The sequence below is a fragment of the Cucurbita pepo genome, chromosome LG11, assembly GCF_002806865.2.
Source record: "Cucurbita pepo subsp. pepo cultivar mu-cu-16 chromosome LG11, ASM280686v2, whole genome shotgun sequence".
NCBI classification, from domain to species: Eukaryota; Viridiplantae; Streptophyta; class Magnoliopsida; order Cucurbitales; family Cucurbitaceae; genus Cucurbita; species Cucurbita pepo.
In genome coordinates, this window is record NC_036648.1 from 2,164,982 (window position 1) to 2,180,014 (window position 15,033).

At 38.0% G+C, this 15,033-nt stretch overlaps 3 protein-coding genes across 3 annotated transcripts; 2 read left to right on the forward strand and 1 right to left on the reverse strand.

The window, feature by feature from the left end:
• Positions 1-647: 647 nt before the first annotated feature.
• Positions 648-3,457, reverse strand: LOC111805805 (probable UDP-arabinopyranose mutase 2). The gene is made up of 4 exons (XM_023691037.1): positions 3,047-3,457; positions 1,486-1,736; positions 1,206-1,374; positions 648-1,126 (listed from the first exon to the last, which is right to left on the reverse strand). The coding sequence occupies exons 1-4, from the start codon at positions 3,368-3,370 to the stop codon at positions 809-811; spliced, it is 1,062 nt and encodes a 353-aa protein (XP_023546805.1). The 5' UTR covers positions 3,371-3,457; the 3' UTR covers positions 648-808.
• A 1,480-nt stretch (positions 3,458-4,937) lies between these two features.
• On the forward strand, positions 4,938-7,151 carry LOC111804993 (cytochrome b5). Its single transcript, XM_023689843.1, has 3 exons — positions 4,938-5,093; positions 6,290-6,356; positions 6,432-7,151. Exons 1-3 carry the CDS (start codon positions 5,007-5,009, stop codon positions 6,671-6,673), a joined length of 396 nt encoding a protein of 131 aa, XP_023545611.1. The 5' UTR covers positions 4,938-5,006; the 3' UTR covers positions 6,674-7,151.
• A 560-nt stretch (positions 7,152-7,711) lies between these two features.
• On the forward strand, positions 7,712-9,752 carry LOC111805009 (peptidyl-prolyl cis-trans isomerase E). The gene is made up of 2 exons (XM_023689865.1): positions 7,712-8,083; positions 9,257-9,752. Exons 1-2 carry the CDS (start codon positions 7,783-7,785, stop codon positions 9,469-9,471), a joined length of 516 nt encoding a protein of 171 aa, XP_023545633.1. The 5' UTR covers positions 7,712-7,782; the 3' UTR covers positions 9,472-9,752.
• The last annotated feature ends 5,281 nt before the right edge of the window (positions 9,753-15,033 follow it).

Consider the following 15,033-nt stretch of genomic DNA (forward strand, 5'->3'; position numbering starts at 1 on the left):
CTATTTTAAAATTATCATTAGCAAAATGAGGTCAGAGAAAACGTTCATTAATTTATTTAATAAAGATAAATAAACTAAATATAATATTTAGCTGAAAATAATTTTCTATAAATTAGTATTATCGAAAAAAATAGTATCAATGTCGAGCAAATAATGTTAACACCGAGCACACTCTGACACAGTTAGAATCAAATTTGCTTATATAAAACGTTTTTTTTGTAACAAAAAAACATGTCGTATCTCTAGTGTCCTTAGGTCGGACCATGATTGAAGTGATTACTTAATCACGGTCTTAACGAACCCAAGACTTAGCTTTGGGAGACCTCAAATGCCCAAAAACTCGAGACTCGTTCATGTTATGTAAAAACCTACTAATGATGACCTCAACACATTTTTCACTATAATTAATCGTTCTGGTCGATTATAAGAGTGCTTCCTTCGTATCATATAAGAGCTTAACACTAGAGTTTTAACCGATCTCAACTTCAACCACCCAAATTACGAATTCTTAAACTAGCTATTCACAACCTTGCTAAACGGCTCGTCTGAGCCATGCATGGATTGGTCCAATGGGTCATGGGTCGGCCGGGTTTGACCTCATTTAATCCATCGAGTCTTTCGAGCACCCCTAATGAAGACGACGTGAATCTTTTAAGAAGTAATTTTGAAACATTTAAATCAAAATAGTTTGGAATATAACAGCAAACAATCTTCTAAGCTTGAAATTATACTGAAAGGGAAAAGGATTAGCAAAAGACTCATCAAAACAACTGCATCCCAAATGTGTTTTCCTGGTTCCTTGCAAAGCCTAGTTCTGAGCAGGGCCACCAGGGTTGAGCTCGTCCCAGGCTTCAATCCAAGTGACCATTGATTCCGAGAGCTTAACGAAGTAAGGATCGATGGGGCCGAGTTTCTCCTTCACTAGGTTCGACAACTCGATGTAGCATTTCTGAACCGTCGTGCAATCTTTCGGGAGAACGACCGACTGGAAGAACGGGATCAGGTCTTCTTGCCAGAAGATCCCTTTGTACTCCTTTTTGAGGTTCACAAATGGGTTGCTGGCTTTGCTGTGCCATATGTAAGGCAGCCCTGTCTTCACTCCCCACCCCAAATGGTCACAAATCACCTGCAACAAGTTCATCAACCAATACTTTAGCTCTGCATTTGGCTAAAGATCACAGAAAAGGATCACGTTTTGGCTATACCTTCACACACCACCCGGCCCACATATCGTCGTAACGTCCAATCGGCTGCCCATCACCCATGAGTCCGAAATACATAGCGGGTCCGATCAGTTCACGGTTGAATGCGAGATTCATTCCACACATGGGAAACAAGGTTCCCTTGGGAATTGTCAAGACTGCATCTACATACCTAAACAAGATATACAAAGAACATCTCAACAAAGTTAATGACTATGGAACTTCTCTATGTTCGAGTATGCTCGAGTAAACTAATCGAAACACGATAGCAATCCACACACACCTAGAGTTCCTTTCACGAGGCTTAACGAGCTGAGTAGGAGCATCATAGTCAGGAATGTTAAGCCAAAGTCCATGAGAAACCGCGGTCGGGACACCCTCGCGGAGACTGAAAGGGTATCCACGGACAAAGTCTGCACCTTCTCTGTATGGATCATACAGAGTATTGAAGAAATGTGGAGTGGCTGGTGATAGAAGGTTCTTTATGTGCTGCTCGAGTGCGTTGATATCTTTGTTCGAGGGGTCCTTCGCAACCTGCAATGGCAGATTTACAAGAAACCATCAAATCTTGATCATAGTTTAACCCTTTAGATCAAGGCAGTGAAGCAGAATATGTTTGTAAAGATGCAAACAAATCGCTTCTTTCCCATTTTCTCAGTCAGTAACAAGGTTCTTGTTACGGCCCAAGCCCAAGCTCAAGTCCACCGCTAGTAGATATTGTCCGCTTTAGTTCGTTACGCATCGCCGTCAGCCTCACAGTTTTAAAACGCCTACTAGGGAGAGGTTTCCACACTTCTACTCCAACCGATGTGAGATCTCACAATCCACCCTCCTTGGGGCCAGCGTCCTCATCCCTTCTCCAACCGATGTGGGATCTCACAATCCACCCTCCTTGGGACCAGCGTCCTCACTGACACACTGCTCGATGTCTAGCTCTCATACCATGTGTAATGGTCCATGTTCACTGCTAACAGATATTGTCCACTTTGGCCTATTACGTATCACCGTTAACCTCACGATTTTAAAACGCGTCTGCTAGGGAGAGGTTTCCACACCCTTATAAGAGTGCTCCTTTCCCTCGTCCAACCAATGTGGGATCTCACAATCCACCCCCCTTGGGACCCAACGTCCTCGCTGGCACACCACTCGATATCTGACTCTGATACCATTTGTAACAGCCCAAACCCACCCTCGCAGATATACCCACCGCTAGTAGTCCACTTTGGCCCGTATCGCTGTCAGCCTCACGGTTTTAAAACACATCTACTATGGAGAGGTTTACACACCCTTAATAAGGAATGTTTCGTCCTCCTCTCCAACCGATGTGAGCTCTCACAGTTCTCAACTACATTTCATCAGTAACACCATCATATGTGATAGCCGTCATTCATTCAAAGAAAGCTACAATTATCTATATAACAAAAGAACTGTTTCAAACAAACAAGCATTTCCACAAGATCTGTTCCTCCGCTAGCATATATAAATCCAATAACTATTCATAACTTGCAAGACAGAGGATGGAATTGACCACAGAAGCCATCAATCGTTAAGGTGTTCAATCTAGAAAACAAACAGCATAATCTTTAAGAAGAACGAAAAGAAAAACCAGCATTGATCCATTTCAAACAGCAACCAGATGAAGAACTCAGAACAACAAAATCAATCAGAAGAAGAAAAAAAAAAAAAAAACAAGCTAAAAAACAATTTCAGCCCAAAAAACGAACAAACAAGCAGATCTACAAAACACTGAGCATCCGATCAACACAGAGAACACGTAATCGAAGAAATCAAGCAAACCAAAACTCAAAAACGAAAGCGAACAAGCAAAATCAAGTAGATCTTACAAAGCAATCATCATCAATTGTGAAGATGTACTTCTTCTTGGAAACCATATAGCCGAAGCATCGGCAAGCAGAATCCTTAAAGGAAATGCAAGACGCCTTCGGACCAAGAATCCGATTGATATCATTCCGATTATAGAGTTCATAATCGAATCCTTCAGGAACCTTAATCGTCTTCGATGGGTCACCATCTTGAACAATGATCAAATGGTATTGCTCAAAAAATGGCCTCCACATCTCCAAGAAATCCAGGTTTCGAATCGTAGGGATGACGATATCGAGTTCATCTTTCAGAAGAGGAGTGGGTTTGACCGAAGCTTCCGCCATTGTTAACCAATTGACAGAGTTGCAGAAGCTTCAATCAGAGAAAGAAGGACTCGGGTTAGACTTGGAGCGAAGATACTGGAGACGACGATTATATATATATATACAGAAAAAATGGGAATTTGTTCGGAGTAAATCTGAGATTCTTCATGGGCGATTTGGTCAATTGGACTTCCGGATCTGGATTTGTCAAATTTATTAATTTATTAATTTATTTATTTATTTATTTTCAATTAAAGTAATTAAACCAAATAAAATTAAATTGGGACATAAGAGTGGAGTTACGTTATTTCCATTTAAATAGAAATTTGTTCAAAAATGCATTTTTAAATAGAAATTTGTTCAAAAATGGATTTAATTCTCTGATGGAATGTTATAAACCTCCCATGCTGACGTATAATTCGTAAATAAAATATTAATTATTATTTTTATACATCATATTTCAATGTCTCACTTCTGTACAATTAGATTTATCTGTTTGAGCTTTTCTTTAACGAATACAATTTCAGTTTGAAACTTCTAAAAATCGACTATTTAAATTATTATTTTATATATATATATATATATCGTAGTTGTTACTAGGGTCTTATATAGTTGACGAAAACAGCTATTGAGACAACTACCTAATATAATCGAAAGAGATTAAAATATTTATTATTAATTTAAATATGAAGAAACGTGCAAATTCAAAGACCAAAATGGAGAAAATGACAATAATAAAATTTATAATGGAAATGACGTAAAGAACTGGGTGTGTGGAAGTCAACTATGTTGACTATTCGCAGACATTTAAAACTGCCATAATAAATAATTTAAAAAAATTAAAAAAGAAAAAAGAAAAAAGAAACAGAAAATTACCCATGTGCCCTTCGAGGCGCCAACTTTCCTTCCACCTTTTACGTTTTTCTTTATTCTTTTCCAAAAATGCCCTTCCTCCAATCCCATAATTACCCATGTGCCCCTCCGCCCTTTTCTTTATTCATTTAATTATATTTCACATTTGTTTTTATTGATTGTAATTATAAATTTAATAATTTGTGTAATACATTGTTTTTTAAAAAGTTTAAAAGATGTGTAATTTATGATAATATTTAATTATATTTTTTAAAATTATATAATTTTTAAAATCAAGTCTATTCAGACATGGTTAATTTATTTGTACTTCAAACCTCGAAAAAAAGAGTACATGCTAATTATCGTTAAGTTATGCTCATGTTGACATCTTAAATTTTAAATCCTGACATAAAAAATACAGTAAAAGTATCCATTATTTGCGTAATTAATTGTATTATTGAATTTTTTTAAAAAATTCAATGATGAATTTTTATTTTTTTAAATATTAATATTATATTAAAAGTTTGAGGAATATAATATTTTCAGAAAAAAAAAAGGAAATTTTACCCATTAGGAAAGTTTAAATTGGGCCAGTCTCCAGGTTCGGCCCAATGAGGCTACCATTGTGGGCCAATCTCGAGATTCGGCCCAATGAGGCTACCATTATGGGCCAGCGAAGGAATGGATAAGGCCCTAAAGCCCACCAAAAAGCTTGATATTTCGGGAGCGAGTCGTTGAAAAAAACATCCCTCCGAAGCCGAACCAACCGCGGCGGCGATTAGTCGACAATTGTCAAAAGGGATCGATGCCGAGCATTTCGGCCCTCTATTCCATTGAAGAAGTCTCACAGCACAGTTCCAACGACGACTGTTGGATCATTATCGATGGCAAGGTACGTCTCTGATAGTATTCATGGCCTTACTTAATTTTCTTTCACAAATTTTTGTTCCGTTCGTCGGCCTTACAATATTCTCTTCATGTATGTGCTTCGCCATATGATTCTCATGGAATTTTTTTCTGAGTTTTTTTTTTTTCTTTTTTCGATTTGTTATTCCACGAGATGTGTTCTAAATTATGGTCGGAATTTGTTTAAGGCGCTCTCGAGTTGTGGACTGAATTCAATTTTTGTGGTTGATTGTCGTCTTTTTGGCTGGGGGATGGGAAGTTGATGCCATATTTTGACTGGAATTAGCTGAACTTTGTCACTGTGATGGTGAGAAATGAAGTAAACAATCTTATCATGTTCAGATTTTTTGATTTCTGATCTTCCATTATACAGTGTTCATGTTGTTGATTGTTTGTAGGTTATCTTGATTTTAGGTAAGTGTTGATTATGATAGTTGTAATTGATGAGGATCGAGACTCTTTAAGTTTAAATGAAGTTCTATTTAGAATTAAGTAACTGTCTGATTAAAATAGACATGAATTCATAAACCATTTTAGGAGTTGAGATCTGATGAAATCTCTTGGCCTTAATTTCTCCTATCCACCTGAAGTTTCTTCTTCTACTATCCAACTTTGTTTTGTTCCCACTCTTGGAGGCAGAGTGGAGATAACCGGATTAAAGTAGAAGGTAAAAGAATGGTGGATGGATGGATGGATGGAAACTCACCAACATGGCTCACTCTTGAACCAATAGATTTATTTTGATTTCTAGTTCATTGTCATGTTAAATTCTTAGAATTAACAATACAAAAGTAAGGGATTCCAATACTGAATTCAAATACGACTCGAAGTTTCAATATCCTCTTAGAACGTATGTTACTGTTTGAATCTGATACTTTATTGGATTGGATGTGTCAATTCTGACAAATTGTTGATTCAAAATTCTTGAGAGGCAACTGATGTTTTAGTTGCGTGTTTGAAACATCGGCCCTCCATTTCCTCGCTCGCCATCTTTGCCAAAATATTGATACTTTCGTTTTTACTTCGGTCCACGATCAATTTTCTGTCCACACATTCTCCATTGACCCCATTCTACAACATGTCCACCTCCTCTGACCAGTAAAAATGTGTTATCTTTTACCATATTTTGTTCGAGAGGATGCGTTCTGACATTACTTCAAAATGACATGTTATCGTTCATAGGTATACGATTTGACATCATATTTGGACGAGCATCCTGGTGGAGATGATGTTATTGTGGCTGCAACTGGTATGGTATGCTTGTACTTTGTGATGCATTCTTCTCTCACAAATCTGAACACTGCATTTTTTTGTCCCATCAAAGGCAGAGATGCTACAGATGATTTTGAAGATGCTGGTCATAGCAAAGATGCTCGAGAGCTGATGGAGAAGTTCTATATCGGCGAGCTCGATCCTTCTTCCTCAGCGATCCCAGAACTCGAAACAAAAGAACCAGATGGTTATGCAGCTCGGGTTCAGACCTTGACAAAGCAATACTGGGGGGTTCCTATTGCAGTACTTGGTATGTCTGTAGCACTTGGCTGGTTATACTTGCTCAAAAAGTGATTGCAATGCCATTTGAAGGCTGTTGGCTTGTTGAGTTGAGGGAGTTGATCACATTTTTGCTTCTTAGAAAACCTTATTTCTTTCAAAATCTTCGGACAATGATTTGTAGGTTATTTGTTCGAGAAGAGAGATTTTTTCTTGTTAGCTAGTGGATTTGTGTATTTATTTCCATTGTTTCATTGGACGTGACCATGTAGCTTCTTTCAGCCCAATAGGGCGATGACATCTCGAGGTTGTGTTATCAGGTAAACTTTTTAAAACCGTTTAACAGTTTCGTCTTTTGACAGCTTTGTTGTTGTCGTCGTCATGTTGCATCTGCTACTATGTGTTACTGCCACCACTGCCTATACCTAGAGAGTTGGTGACGTTTCTCGGTTGCCTAGTTGCATATAGTTGTCGTCGAGGTGGAAGGGAACGAGGAACAATCTTCTTTCCAATGTTCCAGATCTACAATAAGAATTGACCCTCTTCATTTGCTTGTCTTGACATGTACGTTCTTGTTCATTTTGTAACATGGGCGTTTGATTTTTTATGGATTTGGGCGATAGGAATGACGAAAATGACAGTTTACAATGAATGAGTAAAGTTAGTCTTAGACAACAACGATGAATCTATCTAATCTAACGAGAAACATTCCTCATTCCTTGGTCAAGAGAATAGAGCCGAACACATTAAAAAATGTCACATCAATTTGTCGAATTAAGTTACTTCCACATGATTGTTTTTAATGGTCAAAGATTAAAACGAAACCTCCACCGTGTCGGAGGACCAAGCAAGGCATAGCTAGGGGCATAGGAGCCGGGAGCCGACTCGGCTCAGCGTCAAAATGCAACAAACCCAATAGGCCCAAAAACACAATAGGCCCAAAAACCCAATATTAGGCCCATCTGTCTCATACGGCCCAAAAACGCAACAAACCCAATAGGCCCAAAAACCCATACAGCCCTAGGCCCAAAAACCCAATATTAGGCCCATACTGTCTCATACAGCCCAAGAACGCAACAAACCCAATAGGCCCAAAAACAAGAACAAAAAGCGATCAAGCACAGAGAAGAAATAGGCGACGACGAAGCAAAAGAATCCTGAAGAAAAGAGCATAAACGCCTCTAATGGCGCAGGCTGTTCAGAAGAATACTCTGTACGTTGGTGGTTTGGCGGAGGAGGTGAACGAGTCTATTCTACACGCAGCCTTCATTCCCTTCGGCGACATCAAAGATGTAAAGACTCCATTGGATCAAGCCACTCAGAAGCACCGTTCCTTCGGCTTCGTCACTTTCTTGGAGAAGGAAGACGCATCCGCCGCAATGGATAATATGGACGGTGCTGAGCTCTACGGCCGTGTCCTCACTGTCAACTATGCCCTCCCCGAGCGTATTAAGGGTGGTGAACAAGGATGGGCTGCCCAACCTAGTAAGTTCCCCTATTCCTTAAACCCTAATTATTTTCATCTATTGTTTCTCTGTATTTGTGAAATTCCGCTTGTGTTACATCTCATTGTTGATTGATAAATTCTTGGCTGTGCTCGATTACCTGTTTTGCTCTAATTTCATGCTTATGATAGGAGTCCTTGAAAATAGAAATAGAATTTATGCAATTTATTTGGTTGCATTGCATACGATAGTGGTTCGTTGTTTATATTCTAAATCTTCAATTTTCATTCTTTCAATTTCAAATGTTTTGTTAGTGCAATAAAAAGTTTCGGACTAGCTGATTTCTTATTTGATTTCAAATCAAATACATGTATCTTAAAGCAGAAGTTTAAACAAAGACTGAAAATGGTTCATATGCAAAATTCAGAGAAGGAACAGAAGCTAACAATTTAAAAAGTAAACTAAAATTTGGTTAATGTGGAAGTTCTGGACCAAAATTAGATTTAAACAGCTTATCATTTTCTGGTCCGAAGTTTAAACCTTAGAACAAGATTTGGAAATTGTTTTAAGATTTGGACTCGGTCATTTTATGATTTATTTAGATTATGTTTATGTATCTAAATCTCCTGCCTTGGTTGCTAATTACAAGTATTGCAATCTATGGCATTAGCATGCTGATAGTTTCCTCCATTCCTGCCAATATGAACTAGCTTAGTAGTTGAAGCATCTACGAAGTTTGAGGTTCAAATTCTCGCAGCTTGTCGTATAAAACAAAAATATGTTCCATCTCCTTGACTGTTCTTTGATGTCTATTTCCCCTCAATGTTCTTGTGGGCTCCTGTATCATCACTACTTGTTCTGCATCTTTTGTGAGTTTAGAATTGAGTGATTAAAGCTTTACTGCACGTCTACTACCGAGTGGCTGGCACTGTCTGATTGCCTCAACTCCTTTGATTTCAGAACGTATCTTGGCACTTGTGTGTTATTGACTGGTGTAGAGGCCTACTAACTTGAAGTTAGCAGCCTCGTTCAGTTCCCATGGATAGTTGTATACTTTGTCTTTCATCATTCCCTTTCCATTTCACTGGACGTTTTTGTATGATTGAAATGTGATGCATTGCAATAGTGATCTTGCAAATGGGTCCGAGTGAATGATTTTCCCCCTCTTCTTGTCCTAATTGTTACTAAACAAACGCCTTCCTTTAAATTATAGTTTGGGCGGATGCGGATACATGGTTTGAAAGGCAGCAACAAGAGGAGGAAATGCAGCGGATTCAGGCGGAGAATCGAGCAACTATGCAGGCTGCTGAGGAACTGCACAGGAAAAAAGTAGCCCAAGAGCGGGAAGGGGAAAAAGAAGACGAGGTAGACACGAAGGACGATCCCATGGCTAAGGCTGAAGCCGAGGCATTAAGACAGAACAGTTAAAAGAGGGTGAAGTTTAGTGAGATTTGAACTTGCTTCAATTCAAGTGAAAGAGAGAGAGGGGCAGATCATGGAAAACCAGCCGTTCTCTGAGCTTTCTATTGCTATTCACAATGCTGATATGCATGTTAAGCTTACGCATTGTTTTGTTTCTGTAGTTAATTCTATTCACAAAGCATAGTTTGAAAAGCTGAACAACGCTTACCTCTGCTGAAAACTTGTAATTTTATTGAAAGAAGAGCTAGAAATCAGGAGTTTTTAATGCGACAGCATTGTTGTTTTAATTCCCCAATTGGTTTTTTTAGTTTTTTAGGGTTGATCCTTGAGAAGACTCTTCTTTCGTTCAAGATTGGTAGATAAACATAATAGTTAGTTTGTGTCACGGTCGTACGTCTTCAACCATGTGATGTCGTGATCTTGACACACTCACGACCAACCTTGAGAGGAATTCAAGTTTTATATTCATTTTTTGTTTGATTTTGTGACTTTGTCGCTGTCAACGACGTTTGCCTTCGTCTTTCAAACATCGCTTAGTGCGAAATCTAAGCTTGTTTGGCCACACATGTCGTTTGTGTGTGCATGTTCAATAGTTGCAACACAATGTTGCATCTTATTGCATCTCGGTTCCCAACAACATGATCCATGCATCGTGGTGTCATCTCATGTCTCGAGACACATCGGCTATCTAGACTTGTTTGGACACATCCGTTGGGAATGTGTCAACCATCTCATTGAGACATCCTGAACATCCATCCATCCGGGTTCACTCGAGCGATGGACTCTCTCGTGTTCATGCCAAACCATTTACTACATACGTTACAGATAATGGGTGCATAAAACCTCCATACATAGGCTCAAACGCAATACTGGCACTGAAAGATCCTTTTAAGGAAGACACCCGAGACCGCTTGTCCCGTGACGCTCGCCCACATTGTGACGCATGCATGTGCTACAGGGTAGCTTACTTAGGCTACAGGGCTTAGGAATGGTGGATATCATGCCTCTACATATAGTACATGTTACATTTTCAATCCTTCTTAGGTAGACATCATTTTGGCAAGCGTACATACAACCTTGTGCGTAGTCCGTCGAATACCCATTTGACTCCAAAATTGGATCTGACTCGCAACTGTCGTGCCGCATTCATGACACACTTGCAAAGTCTTCGTTCAACCCTCAATTTTTTTGTCTTATCCGACTTAGACAAACAAAGTGTGACTCTGATACCAACTGTCATGGTCATACTTTTTCAACCGTGCGATGTCGTGATCTTGACACGCTCACGACCAGGCTTAAGAAAAACTCAAGCCCCATATTCATTTTTCATCCGACTTCGTGGCTTCGTCAGACCTTAGGCTAAGGTTTGTCTTCACTAACCAAACATTGCTCGTGGCCACACACGCCGCCTGCATGCATGTCAATCACCTGCGACACAACCAATTTGCCTCTACACTAAGCCAAGTTATTCGGCTCGACCTTACCTCTACTCAGGGTAAAGGTCTCCAATGCGTCACCCTTGTTCCCCAATTAACATGACCCTCATGTGCCATCCCAAATCACAGGATGTCATCGGCCATCATAGCTAACTCAGTCATGTCATCGAGAACAAACCCACTCGTCATTCATAATATCAAAACATCCCAAACATCCATCCATCCATCATCCAAGTTCTTATCAAGGCATTGACCCTCTCATGCCCATATCATACAATTTACAAATACCGTACCAAATAGCAGGTGCAAAATCCAACCTCCGACACACGAGCAGGAGTACACTACCGACCAAGACAAGTGTGCCGACATTGCAAAAAAATCTCACAATAATATTTACGACAAATAACGTCACTTTTAGTACCACGACCGCAGAACAAAACCACACAACTATTATGAGAGAGAAAAGAAAAATGTTTGTAGAAGCAAAGAATAAAATCAGATTATGTCTCAAAGCATTATAAACTTAAGTAGTAATGTTATTTTCTTTATTCCAAATCTTTCATTACCGAATTCAGACAAAGAATCATCAAAAGCTAATTAAACAATAACCAACCAATTTAATTTACGATAATTATTAAATAGTTTGGAATATTCGATGCCCAATAAACCCAAAAAAAAAACACATTTTAATATTTATTTGTCTTTTTATTTATAAATAAATTTAGCCGCCGGCAGCAATTAAACATGGTTTAGTTCTTCCCAAGATATGATTCTTGCTCCTAATTGAAACCCTAATTAATAATTATTAAAAAAAAATTATAATCTTTGTTTCACTTTTCAAATTTTATTATTTGATTATTAAGATTTGCATCTTAAGATAGGAACGAGATCGGTTTCGTAGTTAAAAAAAAAAAAAAGTATGTCGTACTTGTCGTTTCTTTTTATCCAATGAACTCTTGTTTATTTTGTCATTATTATCTGATCCGCTGTCTCCGACATGGACTCGGTAAAATTGAATTCTCCGTGAAGATGCAGAGTACCAACGGCTAGACGGTAAGACCCCGTGCACCTTAACTATAGCTTCGTAGTGACAACCTTGATTGAATGTGTAGGATAGGTGGGAGGTGGTGACACACATCGACCAATCCTGAAAAACCACTCTTTCGTCTAAGGATGCTTAACCGTCGCACCGAGTTATTTTTTTGGGGGGCGGAACATTGCAAGGTGGGTAGTTTATCTGGGTCGGATGCCTCCTAAAGAGTAACGAAGGTGTGCGAAGGTAGGCTGAAGCTTAGATTCTGCTCTTGAGCATAATGGTACAAGCCTGCGGTTTATATCGTGATTATGTAGAATTGTAATTTCTTAAAAGAAACGCTCGAGAAAGGAAAATGCTTTCGTACGTGCACGTTACCTAGGGGAACACTTTTTTTTTTCGTGGTGGTATGATTGTCAGACCCTCTCCTCGTTTCGCCCATAAGTAGACGGGCTTTTTGCCTTTTATCATATAGAATTCAACTCGACGAAAAATCGATTAAAAAGTGGACAAGTATTGCTTTATTCTTAGCTTACACGGGTCCTATACACACTACTCGTTACACTTGGAAATGGGTTTCGCCCGAACCATTGGACTTGTCTCTTAATAATCACGGGATATAAATTCAAAGTACTTTTTGAACCGTTACTCTTAAATCAATTTCTTTTGGCCCAAAAACGAAAACGTTGCATAATTTCTCAAGAAAACAAAAAATATGCACAAGCTCGAGTTCGAGAATTGCAACCCTAACGCTCGTCTCTAATACTATCCACAGTTACTATACTGAAGTAAAAGTAAGCTACACGTCCAGGAAAAGAAATGAGATCGAGATAGTTAAATGGATAAGTATATGATATATAATATACATCAAAACTATATTATATAATTTAATTATATAGTTTAAAAATGAAATAAGTGCTCCATTCTTTATTTTATTGGTAGTGGATTGATGGTTGATTATTAGCATTATATTCCCATAATATCTACTTTGATGGTTACAAAACCTTCTTATTGATATGATTTCTTTTATAAATGATATCAAAATTTTATTCCATTAAGAAGATAGGGAAATCAACATGTTTCATATGTTCAAACACATTAACTTAATACTAAATTACCAAATTTAATGCCATTTAGGTAATGATGGAGGCCCGGGAATATTAATCCATATCTTAAATATACGGTCTATAGCTCTAGATTCCCACTTATTTTAAGCTTTTCATTACTTCTCGATGTAAAAAATAAATCTTTGGCATCATCATTTGCAGTGTACTGGAATTGCATTAATTAATCAAAGTAGATTCTCTTGAACGTACGTACGTTTTTGCTCATGACCTACTATTTTGTTCGATTATAGTTTTGGGTTTCTTTTAGTCAAGAATCTGATGTTTTGCACCCGACCCAGTACACTAAAGCTTCGTTATTATCTTGTGTGCGAGACGATATTATGAAAAGGAATGATTCATTTACAATATAGCGGAATTGCATTCACTGATCGAAGTATGTATGTTTTTGCCCATGACCCACTATTTTGTTTGATTATAGTTTCGGGTTTCTTTTAGTCAAGAATCTGATGTTTTGCACCGGACCCAGTACACTAAAGCTTCGTTATTATCTAATGTACGAGACGATATTATGAAAAGGGATAATTCATATACAATATAGCGGAGTTGCATTCACTGATCGAAGTAGATTCTCTCCAACGTATGTATGTTTTTGCCCATGACCCACTATTTTGTTCGATTATAGTTTCGCGTTTCTTTTAGTCAAGAATCCACTAGACTCGGTACACTCAAGCTACACTACTACCTAGTGTATGAGACGATATTGATTCATATACAATATAGCGGAGTTGCATTCACTGATCGAAGTAGATTCTCTTCGACGTACGTATGTTTTGGCCCATGACCCACTATTTTGTTTGATTATAGTTTCGTGTTTATTTTAGTCAAGAATCTGATGTTTTGCACCCGACCCAGTACACTAAAGCTACGTTATTATCTAGTGTACGAGACGATATTATGAAAAGGGATGATTCATATACAATACAGCGGAATTGCATTCACTAATCAAAGTAAATTCTCTTCAACGTACATATATTTTTACCAATGACCCATCATTTTGTTCGATTATAGTTTCGTGTTTCTTTAGTCAATTCTGCCCCCGACCCATCATTTTGTTCGTTCATAGTTTCACGTTTCTTTAGTCAAGAATCCAATATTTCGCATCAGGTCCCGTACGCAAAAACTACGCTATTACTTTGTATAACATGAGAGGATATTACGAAAAGGGATGATTCGAGGTATGTTATCTCATCAAAATCTTTATCGAGACCTGAAATTCGAATCCGAGATACGTAAAAAAAGCGGTGCAAAAGTCGTATAAAACGAAAAGGACTAAAAGGGGAAGTGGGAGAATAGGTTGGAGTAAAGATGTGTATAAATAAATTGGGAATACTAAGAGAATCAAACAAGAAATGTGGGGTGCACAAAAAGGACTTCCACTTATGGGATGCACAAAAAGTTATGGTTTGGATATCCAAATATCATTTGCATCCAAGTTTTTACCAATTCAGCACAAAAGGTGTCTACCTTTTCTCCATTAACGTCTATATTTTTCACCGAACGGAAAAAAAGACGAACGTTTCGACTACTCTATATATGTATATATATATGTATCTTTATATCTATATATTCGTGGAACTATACTTGAACTCGAGTTAGGTTAAGTTACTCGTAAATCTGTAAAAATCGTATCTAAAGAGGGCACGAGCCATATTGGACGATTTAAAGTGAGATACTTAAAAAGTTAACCAATTGGGTAGTCACGATTGGACGTAGGTTTGTCATGTACGGGATTTAGGTCTCGAAATGGAGTATGACGTAACTGAAATTGTCTAGAAGGTTATCACTGATTGTTGCTGTATATTTCACCCGACATTATGTAAATCAGATGAGGAAGATTTTTAATATCGGTATAAATTTGGAACGCTCGGGATATTATTTGTCGAGGGAATCGTCATACCATAATATTCTATGCCAAAAATAATAATTACTCTAAGAATCTAATTCCGCTTTAAATCGTTTGGGAATAGCTTCT